This window comes from the organism of the source record quoted next, unplaced genomic scaffold (genome assembly GCF_019419815.1).
Source record: "Pyrus x bretschneideri cultivar Hongxiangsu unplaced genomic scaffold, Pyrus_bretschneideri_v1 Contig28, whole genome shotgun sequence".
Taxonomy (NCBI): domain Eukaryota; kingdom Viridiplantae; phylum Streptophyta; class Magnoliopsida; order Rosales; family Rosaceae; genus Pyrus; species Pyrus x bretschneideri.
In genome coordinates, this window is record NW_025999590.1 from 3,617,271 (window position 1) to 3,631,542 (window position 14,272).

Here is a 14,272-nt window from a genome sequence, read left to right on the forward strand (position 1 = left end):
CAAAAAAAGTTACAGAGAAAAAAAAATTAGGCTAAAATTATTATTTAATAATTTCGGGCTAAAATTTTAAGCCATAAGGTTGGAGGAGAATAACAATTTATGGGTTATGGCTTACAATTTTGTGGCTAAAATTTTTAAGCTTTATCCTTGGAGATGGTCTAATGGGACCATAAATAGGAGTCCATACAACTGTATATACCTTAAATCTAGGGACAAAGACTTTTAATGAGTCGGAATATATAGAGACTCGACAGATAATTAAAAAAAAATTCTTAAATGTGAGAACTGTATATATGGACTCAAAGAGTGGGTGTATTGTTAATTTTGAGTGGCAAACAAATCTCACCCACATGAGAATGCTACACATCGTCAACTCATTTTTTTTTTCTTGATTTTTTATGTGAATGCTAGTAGCTATTCCTGCAACTTTCCTTTTACTTTTGAACCGTCGGAAAACCAATGGTAGATATAACTTTTATATTTTTATACCCAACCCCAATAATCCAACGAAATGAATATTAATTGGTGGTGGAAGTCCTATTTCTCCCGATGCTCTAACACTTAAAACGAAAATTAAAATTTAAACATTGAAAAATAAACTTTAGAACATCATTTGAATAATCCCCGATGACTTTTCAAAAACCTGTCTTAGTTTTTGTAGGCAATTTTTTTCCTAGTCTTCTAATCGAATTAAACATTGAAAAATGAACTATAGAACGTCATTTGAATAGGAACCGGATCCATATATACTGAGCCTACTAAACAAGCGATCCGAGCCGTTTAAATTTGATTTAACGGCTACAATTATTATAACTTTTAGAGGGTCCTTGTTTGTAGTCGTTGAATCAAACTTCAACTATCCGGATCGCCTGCTCTGCAAGCTCAATTTTATTGAATCTAGAGGGACCCGGTTCCATATGAATAATCGCGGATGACTTTTCAAAAACCTGTCTTAGATTCCCTAAAGACTTTTCTTATTGAAACTTAAAAATCGACACAACCGCTCAACTCTCTCTGTATAAGAACCACCAACTACTCTTTTGCAGCTTCACTTGTTCAGGCCAAAAAGCAGCTTCTGCTGTCAGCAGCAGTGTTTTTGTGGGAAGCAGCGTTTGTACAAACCCAGAAAAGCTTTCGTGATGCATTTTCTTCTTCTTCTGACTTTCCCTCTTCTTATCCTCATCTTCAAATTTGTGTACTCAACTATATGGGTACCACTGAGGACACAAACCTATTTCCAAAAGCAAGGCCTGCGGGGCCCCGCCTACCGTCCGGTCGTCGGAAACTCGGCCGAGATCCGCCGTATGTTCGCGGAAGTTCTCTCCAAGCCGCTCCCTTTCGACCACGACATTGTTCGACGCGTTACCCCATTTTACTACCGGTGGTCTTTGATGTACGGGAAGAATTTCGTCTACTGGTTCGGGTTGAGGCCCCGAGTGGCAATATCCGACCCGGATATGATCAAGGAAGTCCTTTTAAATTCGGGTGGGTCGTTTAGAAAGGTACCGTCTACACCTCTGACTAAGTTTTTGTTTGGTGACTGGGGGCTCGTCGGCCTCGAGGGCGATAAATGGGCTTTTCACAGAAGGATCGTGAACCAGGCCTTTAGAATGGATCGTGTCAAGGTGAGAACTCCGTTCTTGCACAGTCATCTAGCGTTATCAATTTAATACAATATATCCATATTTATTACTGAACATTATGTTTAAGGTTCATAGTAGCGTATCAACTATTTTGTCCGTCCATATTATATCCGGTAAATTAGTAGCGTAATTGTGAAACAAAAAGGTTTCGCATTACAAACGGAACCCCAAGTTAGTTAAGCACTAAATGGCTAGAAAATTGATTTGTTACTGGTTTTAATACAACAGAGTTGGGTTCCCGGGATTGTGGAAAGTACGATGAAGATGTTGGAGAAATGGGAGGACGTAAGAGGAGGGAGGGAAGAGTTTGAGTTGGATGCGCACAAAGAACTTCATGAGCTCTTAGGGGAAGTCATATCGAGGACGGCTTTTGGAAGCAGTTTCGAGGAGGGAAAACATGTTTTCGACTTGCAAGAACAACAAATGCATCTTTACATTAAGGCAGCAAGGAGCATCTACATTCCTGGATTCAGGTGGAGTAATTTAAACCTTGTTCGTATATATATGTTCTCCTAATCCTTCGTTACCCTCGTTTGTTGTCGTTTATATACGCGCTAATTACTGAGATATTCTTAGTTAAACAAGGCGGTTCTATTGATTGGTTTTCTTGGCATGCAGGTTTTTGCCTACCAAGAGTAACAGAGAAAGGTGGAGATTAGATAAGGAAAGTAGTGAATCCATACGGACGTTGATTGCGAAAAATGGCAAAAAGAAGGGAGAGTCGAGAAATCTGCTTAGTCTGCTAATGACGCCATACAAGAATCCGGATGGTGAAGAGGAAAAGCTAGGGATACAGGAAGTTATAGATGAATGCAAGACCTTCTACTTTGCGGGAAAAGAAACAACAGCTAATCTTTTGACTTGGGCACTACTACTTTTGGCACAGCATCCGGAATGGCAAAGCAAGGCTAGGGAAGAAGTATTCCGTGTTTTTGGAGACAATCAGCTCCCGGTTGCAGAGAATTTGAATGAACTCAAAAATGTAAGCTCGGTCTATTTATTTCGCCAACATAACGAAATCCATTCCCGTTTATTTGTATCACTGATGTACTACGCTTTGGATAAAAGTAGTACTTAAATTACAGAAACAAGTTGCTTGATCCTCGCATTTTGTTTATTTTCTGTCACTTTTTGAACAGGTAACTATAATCATTAATGAAACGCTCAGGCTATACTCTCCAGCCGCGATGCTTATGAGGGAAACAACAAAGAAGGTAAAGCTCGGGAGCCTGGAAATTCCTGCTGATGCACAGCTTTATTTGCCGTTGATCGCTGTCCATCACGACACTGAGAAATGGGGAAAAGATGCTCACGAATTCAATCCATCGAGGTTTTTGGAATCTCGAAGGCATTCAGCCTCGTTCATCCCATTTGGCCTGGGGCCTCGAATCTGCGTAGGTCAAACTTCGGCTGTGGTTGAAGCAAAACTAGCGTTAGCATGTAAGGTTGTGAATGACAATGAATGATGTATTGGATTACTTATGTTGTAGGCCACTTGTTTAGTGAGTTGTTAACAACTTAAGTAATCTGATAATCCTAATAAAATAAAGATTATGGAGTCTTATCCCTTGCAATTGACCTAAAGAAATCTGATGGATTTCGCTACAAAGATATAGTATCATGGTGGGACTTAAACACTTAAGTGATAGGGTTTGATTTCCACAACCAATAATAGGCCGGCTGTGATTAAACCCTAATGATATAAATACTATGGTTAAGTCCCTGCTTCCACACGCTCAATCTCTCAAAAATACGCTAAACCCTATTCACAGCAGAGAGATATTTTGTAGTACTGGAAGTAGAAGACGACCTAGAACTCTGCAATGTCTTCCGTATTCTACAGATAAGTTTAATATAATTAGTTAATCTCTATTTTATATTGATTTGATTTATTAGTGATCCTAATGTCTTGTTGTTGTGATTTCAGAATATGTCTTACATGTGGTATCAGAGCCGCACAACAAGCTTAGGGTCCGATATAAAGGTATAAGCAAATTTGTTTATGGAATATGATTCACGTACTAAAGAAAATTTGCTTATCGTTTTGGTTGGATGCCTTTTACTGTTCCATCTCATGAAAATTTGTTTTGATGCTTCCGCAATTTTGTGTTGGTGTGCAATGATTTTTCATGGTTAATAATATATGGATTGGCCTGGGTGGTGACTATGCATAGTAGTTTTCATGAAATTTAATTATTTATTTTTCTTTTTGGCTCTCATTTAATTATTAAGAGTGGGTTTGTTTTTGGTTTGACTAATCGCGCTCTTGTGATATAATTCTGGGGTTTTTCTTGCTTACGCGCTTTTTCTTCTTGTATGGATATGTTAACCTTGTATTGCCAAGAAGATCGTGTCATCTATGTTGTGATTTTTCCAATTATATGAATCAAGTGTCTTTAAATAAATTATCTGTCTAATGCCAAAATAAAGAACTAGGAAAAGGGATTGTTGAATCTGGGCAATGAGGGTTTTCTTTCATAACCAGGCTTCTGTTTTCTGCATATTTTTCTTGCAATTTGTTTTTATCACGTTTACCTGGGCATCAAGATAAACTGAAATTAGGTATACAACTCTAACTGGGTTTGTTGTATGCGACTTTATGGACTCCTATTTGATAATTATGAATTAATAATTAATATATATATATATATATATTAAGGTCCGGTGAACGATGACCTAATCTTATCTTGCGTAATATTTTGATTTATTATATAATTTTCTGATTATTAATTTAGTTGATAAATATTACCAGTTACTATTTGGTTATTAAAAAAAAAAAAAACAAAGGGTTAAAAACATGCGAACAGTAAAGGGTTTCTCCCTCGCGTGAGGTTGCTGTTCATCAATGCTCAGCTTACACCAACCTCCTTCAATCACTGTAATGCTTGACTTGAAGCTTGAAATTTCGGGTTATTCCCGCGAAGGTATGAAACTGTGTTTCATAAATTATTGCAATTTGGTTGAATTGAAATTAAGCTTTTGGTTTCAACTGAATTGATTTTGTGACACTATAATTGAGAAGTTGAATACTATCTTGTTGTTTCTGAGCAAATATAGTGTTTTCATTTGGGATTAATTCAATTTTGCATTTTTCGACTCTTATCCTTATAGTGCATATGCAAATGAAAAAGTAAGTTTTGGTTCTTGGTTATTTCTCTATGAAATGATAGTCGCTTCTATTATTGCAATGAATATTACTTTTAGTATTCTATATAACTGATGTAATTTTCATAAGGAAAACCATTCATGACAATAACCTGGGCTTAATAGACTTTCATAACTCCAAATGTTATGAAATTTTGTCATATTGTAATATAGAATGGATTGTAGAAACTGGTATTATTTTTTTTTTTTTCACGTTTTTTGGACAAGAAATGGACTTGTGGTAAATTTTTAAGTGTGATACCATGTTGCTGGAAGCCTGCAGACTTCTGCAGAATAGTGTGTTTGTAATATTATTTTGATATATTTATGTAATTGATAAATTCAAGAAATTTTAGTATGATATACATTGAGATATTTATTTCAAATTTGGAAATTTTCACAAGCATTAGTTTGAAAATGAATTATTAGTGAATTTTTAATCTCGAGACTGTACTGCAGAATTAATGCAGTTTCAGCAGCACATTCCATTTTGATTTTATTTTTAGCCCACTTGTAAAATCAAACAAATTATGAAATTTTGGGGGACAGTAAATTTATATGTCTACTTCATTTCTAAAAAAAAAATTTCGTGCACATTGGAGGAAGATTGAAGTTTTGGTGAATTATTTAGTCTCGGGTATGTTTTGCAGAATTTCTGTTGTTTCAGCAGCACAACTTATTTCGAATTTGTTTTTAGTACACTTGTAAAATCTCAAAAATTATGAAATTTTGGGAAATAACAGATTTTTATGTTTACTTTATGTCTGAAAATTCTGATCTATATCAGATGAACAATGAATATTTGGTGAATTTGTAATCTCAGGTCTGTACCGAACATTTTCTGCATTTTCTGCACCTCTCTTTTCGAATTCATATTTTGGCCAGCTTAAAAGTTTTAAAAATCATGAAATTTTGCAAAATAGTAGCCATATATGTCTAGTGCATACCTAAAAATTTTTATGGCAATCTAACGAGAATTGATTTTGAGTGAATTTGCAAACAAAAGTAGTATTGCTAAGTTTTGAATTTCGAAAACTACATATGTTCTGAAATATTGTTTTCAGTGATTTGTGCACATCTAATGGTATCAACTGTTTGACATGTTTAATTGCTCCTATTTGTTCTTATCTTGTGCAAATTCTCAATTTTAATGATTTTTTTTATTAAGCAACACTGATTAAATTTGGTTGAAAAGAATGTATTGGTTTATTTTGCTCAAACCAATATTTTGTTTGGTCATCAATTATGATTACGATGATCATTGTCTTTTGAGACAAAAATTGGAAAGTGATATCAGTTTACTAATTGATCATTTTGGTCTCTATCGAATAACTGAATAACCATGTTTCCTCTTTCGAGAACTCTATTGTTCAACGTCAACAACGACATACTTTTGTGTCTGATTGAATCTTTTGAGAATCATTAAATATCCAACAAAACGGTTATTTAATATTGTTCTAAAGGATTATTTTGAAAAATCAGAATTCTAATTTATATGGTGAATACTTTTGTCCCAATGGGAATTTCAGGAAATCACTCACCAATTATAAATTAGTATTATAGCAAATCATGAAATACTTTTGACATATGTTCATCTGGCCAAAGCTGTTGAAACTATATGTATTTTGTGTATTTTATGTTTTAGCTAGCTATGCAGGTATTTTCTTTGCATGATTAGTTTCTGCCCAAAGGTGTAACAATTATGCAATTTGGAGTTTGTTCGATCCTCCACAACTCGACTACTTCCATGATGAATCTTGCAGAATCAAGAATGAGTAGGTAAATTTGCCAATCTTTTGCCTTAATTTTCTGTAAGTTCTAAATTGGATTAAAATTATTGTTGAAAATTTGATGTTGTTAAGATATCTATGTGTTTACTTTAATCGACTTTGTTTTAGAATTAAAACATAAATTTTGAGTTTGGATTCTCTTATTAGGTTTCATTTTAATTTATGACCTAAGCTTTAACACGTATGTGAGTCTTCTCTCATACACTAAAATACATTTTGTAGCCATTGGTTTATCTAATCACTTGTCACTTTTAGATCAATTAATAATGTTGAGATATTGTTCCTTATATAAGCCTAATTTTGATACATATAGATTGGTTTATTTTGTCCAAACCAACTATTTTGTGACACAACAAATTTGTTTAAGAAATTTTAATGTTTTGGGCATATTAACGGTTATTTCTCTAATGAAATGAACCTTTAATTTATTTAAGAAATTTTCGTGTTTTGAGCATATTAAAGATTGTAAATTGATTTTATTTAAATTATGATTAATTCTGAAATTTTGGTAGAGCCTACACACTATCTTTATTGATTCAACTAGCCTATATTTTGTTATATGAAAACCACTTTCTCTAGTGTTTAATCTTGCAATTTTGAGTGTTTGCCCAAGTGGGAGAAAGAATTTATTATGGGCTTCACACTCATCAATTTTGCATGCTTTTAATGGTCATAGTTTTGGTAGATAAAACGTACATTATCATACTTGTTTATATTTTATTTGTTATATATGCAACTAATCTTGTAGGAAATTCAATAAGGGTTAATAAGTATATTCTGCTCAAAAGTGTTTTGCTTATTAATTCTTGTATGTTGTTCAAGAAATTGGACTTGTGATTTATATGTTATTGATGGATAATTAATCTGCTCAAAAGTGTTTTCTTATTCAGCACAACTATAAATCAATGTATAGTGAAGCATGGAATTGACAAGATGGTATATACTTCATCTGCTCAAAAGTGTTGAAGCTATATATGTTTACCCTTGTATTTTATGTTTTAGCTATGCAAACCTAATATAATTAGTTTCTGTCCAAAGATGATTCTAGAATTATATGCTTTTGATGCATTAGAAAACATTTAGTTAAAGTTTTCTATTTCTGTCAAATGTTAGATGAACAAAACTGACCAAATGATTTTGTATAGTTTTTCAGTCACAAGAGTCACTTCCCTACAAATATCTAGAATAAAGATGTTGAGCTCACAAATTTTATGTTTTAGATCCCATGACTAATGTTTTGCTAATGGGAGTATTTGAAAGGTATATGTTTCATTTTGTAGGCATTTATAAAGTTTTTTTTTTTTTTTTTACTCTCTTAATCAGTGGGAGTAATAATTTGTTTATCTCTACTAATCAGTGGGAGTAAGAAATTACCTTTTGTGTTAAAAATTTGAAGTGTTAGTGGCTGATAATTTAAGAGTAAATTTTGTTTAAGTTTTGTTTATAAGTTTTAATAAGAGGTTCTGATTTTGTAAACAGTATGTCATATTTTACTTGTTCTCTTATCATATTCTAAATTGACAGAAAAGTTGGATGTTGTCACCAACGTTGTTGAGTTCTTTTGTGAACTACTTTTGTACCATATTTCAGTTCGACTATTGTGAGCTAATGTTTTGACTATTAGCTCTTGACACCATGACTTTGATAGCAACAAAGTGCTTTTAAGTTGAATGTGTATGTGATCTTGGAGTGCAAGGAACAGACCAAATTGTTCTTTGTTTTCTTTGGTTCTACATTCGATTCAAAGTGACACGTTGCTAGGAAAGGTTGTTGCATACTTATGAAGACTCAGTGATCACCATGAGTTCTTATTTGTTAGGATAAATCATTGACATTCAAGTGGGAGAATGTAAGGTTGTGAATGACAATGAATGATGTATTGGATTACTTATGTTGTAGGCCACTTGTTTAGTGAGTTGTTAACAACTTAAGTAATCTGATAATCCTAATAAAATAAAGATTATGGAGTCTTATCCCTTGCAATTGACCTAAAGAAATCTGATGGATTTCGCTACAAAGATATAGTATCATGGTGGGACTTAAACACTTAAGTGATAGGGTTTGATTTCCACAACCAATAATAGGCCGGCTGTGATTAAACCCTAATGATATAAATACTATGGTTAAGTCCCTGCTTCCACACGCTCAATCTCTCAAAAATACGCTAAACCCTATTCACAGCAGAGAGATATTTTGTAGTACTGGAAGTAGAAGACGACCTAGAACTCTGCAATGTCTTCCGTATTCTACAGATAAGTTTAATATAATTAGTTAATCTCTATTTTATATTGATTTGATTTATTAGTGATCCTAATGTCTTGTTGTTGTGATTTCAGAATATGTCTTACATAGCACTCATCATCCGGTGCTATTCTTTCACGGTGTCACCAACATATGTTCATGCCCCCATGCTGTTTTTAACTTTACAGCCCCAGTACGGCGCTCAGATCCTCTTCACGAAGATTTCAAATTGAAAATTTTGGAGGTTTTCCGACAAAGAAATTTGGGGCAGAAATTTGTGTGGATTTTTTTTTTTTTTTTTGTTGATTTATTTATGCAATAAGAGCTTGGCATGCAATTTCAAATTAGGGTTTCTGTCCTTCAGAGTACTTGCCCATCAATAACTTATGATGTTCTTTCAATTTGGCTTCTTGATTTTTACTTTGGTTATGAGTCGCATTTAAAATGTGTCAATTTGCCCTCATTTGTCACTTTTTTTTTTTTTTGTGAAATAAACATATTTGGTCAAACGCATTTTACTTACGTTTTTATCAGGAAAAAAAATTCATAAACATATTAAATAGGTACGCATTACAATTTGATGGTTGTGTTTGTTGAGCAATTTTGTGTGTCTCTCAAGTAGAATTACTATTCAACAAATTGTAAAAAAAAATTATTAGGATGTTGTTATTGTTACTCCAAAAAGAAGTGTTTGTCGATTTTTCTCTGAACTTGTGAGGAGAGGTCAATTTTTCTCATGAGCTTTCATTTTAGCCAATTATGCCCTTAAACTTTTATGATTGACAAATTTCCCTTGAACTTTAATTTTAGCCGATACCCTCTAAACTTTTATAATTGGTCAATTTCTCCCAAAACTTTATTTTTTTAATTGCAAAAAGGTAATTTTATCCCTAATGTGGACACATATATATATATTTTTTTCTCTCTTTCTCTTCTTCTTCTTCTTTTCCGCTAGTTCACTCAATACACTTCTTGTTTGAACTTTAGGGTTTAAGAGAGAAATTAAAGTTCGGGGAGAAATTGCCCAATTGTAGAAGTTTATGAGGTAATCGGCTAAAACTAAAATTCAAGAGAAGAATTAACCAATTATAAAAGTTCGGGGTAAATCACATATAAAATGACAAAAGTGCACTCCTAATCTTTTGTATAGTTTAACATTATATCAAAATCCACTCATTTATTTTCTCATATACACATACATAACCTAACTTCCACTTTTTTTATTTTATTTGTAGAAAGGTTAATTTATAACCTACCTTCCACATTTTTTAACAGAACAAGACCTACCTTCTACTTCAACTCTCATCATGTTACACATATATAATCATTATCGTTTATCTTCTCATTTGAAAATTGAAATGACAAATTTTTTATTGTAATCTAATCACAATTATGGGAGGAAAGATACGAACTCAGTTTATAAAAAGAACACTTAACACAACATTTAATAAAGTTTAACGACAAATACGATATTGATGTATGATAGTTAAATTGGAAGACGATATTGATCAATATTTGAATTCAAAGACTAAATCATGTGGTTGCGCTCACATCAACGCGCCACCAGCTTATCCTCCAATTATATTGGACAAAATCAAGAAAATATGGCAAAGAGTCCAAAGACTTCGGATAAATGTCTTCACGTACCGGTCGGATCTAGTTGTTCAGCCGTCAGCACAATTACCAAACCACCATCGTATGAGATCGTAAACTACCGGTAGTGTTCCGTAAATATCAGTACAACCAGTGGTTAAACAGTCAGTAAATTCAACGCTCCATCTGAAGTGAAAAAACCCTAAAGCATAAAACCCGTGAAATTGGAATTTTCCGGGACTCAACTTTTCTAACCGTTGAAGGCGATCGTCGGATTTTTGGGTCTCGGGGAAATAAGGGATCTAGTTTTTGATTTTTCTGGATTGGGGCTTCGAATCCGATCGCGGCTAAGCACGGTGAGATTTCTATTTCTTTGATTCAGCTATTTTCCATTATTTTAAGTATGATTTGTGTTATTTTGGGAGATTGAATTTGAATTTTTATTTTTTCCTGGAGTTTTGCTATACGGTTTATATTGTAAACTACGAGGGGCGGGTACGCTGCCCGGGGGAACTGGCCTAACTCACGTCTGCCTGATTAGATACATGTTATTGTTAGCTGGCTACTCGGTTTTCTTTAATTTTCAATTTTCTGGTTTATATAGAGATATATCTGATTGCTTGTGGATTATGGAGATTTTTCTGCGGAATTTGTGCTGATACAAATTTCGATGGCTGATTACGTGCACCGTTTGTGTTCGTTTCTCAGGATTTTGAACGATCGTGATATATTGGTTCGAGATAGGGGATCATGTGATTAGTTAATGTAGGATTAGATGTGCATATAGTTATGAGATTTAATTTTGCGTACGGTGGTGGCCTTTGTGTTATGTGCCATAGAGGGGTTGAAGCTAAGCTGTTTTGTTTAAGAGGGTAAGATGACATCTTCTTACTTGTCGAAGATTAGGACTGCGTTGCAGAGATCGATTGTTGGGCAGGAAGGAGCGCTTCAGGAATCGGTAGATGGGTTAATTGGGCAGGGAAAATTGTTGTTTGGAAATTCTAAGTTGTTCCAGTCGAGACCGTTTTCAACTATTTCAGACCTCCAAGCATTGTTTTCACCAGGCATTGTTTTTGCTGCGAGGTTGGATTCGCAGCTAGTTAATAAAAGAAGGAACATTTCTGTTGTTGAAGAGATTTCGCGCATTATTTCAACCCCGTCTGTGTCAGGGCCTTCAATTCAGGTTTGTGGGTATCATATCGATTGTGCGCTTTCTGAGCCCAGTCAGTTTGTGACCAGAAGTAAGTTTCAGAATAAACCTATGGCTGCTTGCGGTTCTAGAACTTTATTTGGGGGATGCTGCCCAGATAATTTAACTTCAAGGTGTGGGCTTCATGCAATGGTACCCGAAAGTGCCTGTACATTATACAACAAAAGAAGTTTGGACTGTTTTCAAACAGCTAGCATGAGTTTGAAAACAAGTGGGCAGTCCAACACTAATGCAATTTATGGGTATTTCATGTATGAAGTTGGAAAGAGATGGTGTAATTCCTCCCCAAGTAAAGGATCAGGGTCAAGAGAATTTCATGGTTCATCAACATGCTCATCTACAAGGACTGCCCATGACGTGTCTTTCGATAGTTCTGCTCATGAAGGGCAAGTTTCAAGTTCTGCTCCTGAGGAGCAACTTTCAAGTTCTGCAGATTCATCTAATGAGTAAGTTGTAGAGACCAGGTTTTATCTCAAATGCTTTGTCATATTTGTCTCTGAGATGTTATTTCTTTGTTGTCTTATCTAGTTGAGAGGCATATTTTATATTTTAAATGCTCATCTCGACTGATTTCATTTTTTCTAGTTCTCTGTGTAACATACATCCTGCGGCTAGGGTTTCCTTTATTTTAATAGAAAGTTAGCTGTGATGAGAAATTGCATAGTTATAGAGTTAGGATACTTTGTAGGTTTCTGGATTTGATGAGAAGAAATCACTAAACCTTGATATGTGTTCACAAGTCACAATTAGTATTCTTTTTTGTTCAATAATAACCTGCATATTTTGGTACATAAGTATGTACTAACTTATTGGAATATAAGGTATTCTGTGGTGGAAAAGTATTTGGTCCGATGTAATTTGTCTTACTTTAAGTAGTGCAATAAGTCTCAGCATTTGTTAAACATACATTGCTATGATTACAGGAAGATTACAGATGGAAAGTCCCTCAAACTAACTTCAGGATCGTACTACCTGCCCCATCCTGATAAAGAGGAAACTGGCGGGGAGGATGCTCACTTCATTTGTGCGAATGAACAAGCAATAGGGGTGGCGGATGGTGTTGGTGGCTGGGCAGATCTCGGTGTTAATTCCGGATTGTACTCCAGAGAACTGATGTCTAATTCTGTGGCCGCTGTTCAGGAGGAGCCCAAGGGTTCCATTGACCCTGCTCGCGTATTGGAGAAAGCTCACTCGAGCACAAAAGCCAGGGGTTCCTCAACGGCATGCATCATAGCACTCACAGAACAGGTGTGGAACTTCTCTTCGTTCTAAGCAGGATGTTTAATGCTTGTATCAAGGAACTAATATCCATTCTTGTGACACTGTTTAAAATTGCCGTATGCTGAAATAATGAACTTTGTAGTAAAATTAACTTTGGAAGTCTCATCTCTTATGTTTTATTTTCTTGTAAGAGTGGTTTTTGTAGATTAATTGGATTGCAAGGATCTGATAATAATGCTATTTTATCATACCGACTATTTGGGGACTTGCATTAACTGTTTGCTATCTCCCTGCAGGGTATTCATGCAGTTAATTTAGGTGATAGTGGGTTTATAGTGGTTCGAGATGGGTGCACCGTCTTTAGATCCCCTGTGCAACAGCATGATTTTAACTTTACCTATCAACTGGAGAGTGGAAACAGCGGTGATCTACCTAGCTCTGGCCAGGTTAGCATCAATGTTTCCGAAATTTCTCTATGCTGGTTGATAAATATGGCATAATAGATTGAGTTTGTTGCAGAAGCAAGTTACAACGTCACTTAGAACATGATTTCATGATTTTTCATTTAATGTTTCAAGTGTCCTGGAATGATTGTCGTACATATAACAAAGCTAAGATGGTTTTGTATGATTCAGGTTTTTACAGTCCCTGTTGCACCCAGGGATGTTATAGTTGCCGGAACTGATGGCCTGTTTGACAACTTGTACAACAACGAGATTACTGCAGTAGTGGTCCATGCCATAAGAGCTGGCTTAGGGCCTCAGGTGACAGCGCAGAAGATTGCAGCGTTGGCACGCCAACGAGCACAGGATCGAGACCGGCAGACGCCTTTCTCCACTGCCGCTCAAGATGCTGGGTTCCGTTATTATGGCGGCAAGCTTGATGATATAACTGTTGTTGTTTCATATGTGACCAGTTCAAATGATCCATGACACAAACAATTGGACTCTCTCTCTCTCTCTCTCTCTCATGTATATGCTGCACTTCTTCCTCTTTCCTTCGTCTCCCTTTTTGCTCACTTGGATAAAATTCCATTGCATTTCTTTTGTCATGACGTTACTTTTACTTTATTATGTTCTTCTTTCTTTTGTTTTTATTCACGTATACTCTTCTTTTTACCTTTTCTCCTTTTTTTGCGCTCTGTTTATACTCGACTATTTATTTTTACACCCAACCTACTATGTCCACATATTTTATTTGATTTATCTATCAAAATCTCTTTACACCCAACTTTAGTTCCTAAACTACCCTCATTTGGTATAAAGAAACCTACTCTATCTAATCTTTTTACAACTTTTTTTTGCATTTGTTATTGTTGTCAAGCTGATGAATATTATTCCTGAAAATTTTATTTAAACCTAGCTTTCTTATATCTATATGCAACTGAAAAAATTTATATATCAAACTTTCAAGTTTGTCCTTAAATAAAT

General features: G+C 34.8%; 2 protein-coding genes across 2 annotated transcripts; both read left to right on the top strand.

Annotated features, from left to right (window-relative positions):
* The first annotated feature begins 1,028 nt into the window (after nt 1-1,028).
* Nucleotides 1,029-9,181, top strand: LOC103955419 (cytochrome P450 734A1). The gene is made up of 5 exons (XM_048588296.1): nt 1,029-1,625; nt 1,872-2,116; nt 2,262-2,625; nt 2,783-3,082; nt 8,932-9,181. Exons 1-5 carry the CDS (start codon nt 1,140-1,142, stop codon nt 9,049-9,051), a joined length of 1,515 nt encoding a protein of 504 aa, XP_048444253.1. The 5' UTR covers nt 1,029-1,139; the 3' UTR covers nt 9,052-9,181.
* A 1,258-nt stretch (nt 9,182-10,439) lies between these two features.
* On the top strand, nt 10,440-13,938 carry LOC103955417 (probable protein phosphatase 2C 55). Its single transcript, XM_009367308.3, has 5 exons — nt 10,440-10,767; nt 11,120-12,067; nt 12,545-12,869; nt 13,139-13,288; nt 13,478-13,938. Exons 2-5 carry the CDS (start codon nt 11,289-11,291, stop codon nt 13,772-13,774), a joined length of 1,551 nt encoding a protein of 516 aa, XP_009365583.2. The 5' UTR covers nt 10,440-10,767; nt 11,120-11,288; the 3' UTR covers nt 13,775-13,938.
* The last annotated feature ends 334 nt before the right edge of the window (nt 13,939-14,272 follow it).

Bases quoted from the DNA above. Each gene is read 5' to 3' on its own strand.
- LOC103955419 (XM_048588296.1), top strand. From the start codon at position 1,140: ATGCATTTTCTTCTTCTTCTGACTTTCCCTCTTCTTATCCTCATCTTC. The intron at 1,626-1,871 runs GTGAGAACTCCG...TTAATACAACAG, and splicing joins TTAGAATGGATCGTGTCAAG to AGTTGGGTTCCCGGGATTGT. The intron at 2,626-2,782 runs GTAAGCTCGGTC...CTTTTTGAACAG, and splicing joins ATTTGAATGAACTCAAAAAT to GTAACTATAATCATTAATGA.
- LOC103955417 (XM_009367308.3), top strand. From the start codon at position 11,289: ATGACATCTTCTTACTTGTCGAAGATTAGGACTGCGTTGCAGAGATCG. The intron at 12,870-13,138 runs GTGTGGAACTTC...ATCTCCCTGCAG, and splicing joins TCATAGCACTCACAGAACAG to GGTATTCATGCAGTTAATTT. The intron at 13,289-13,477 runs GTTAGCATCAAT...TGTATGATTCAG, and splicing joins ATCTACCTAGCTCTGGCCAG to GTTTTTACAGTCCCTGTTGC.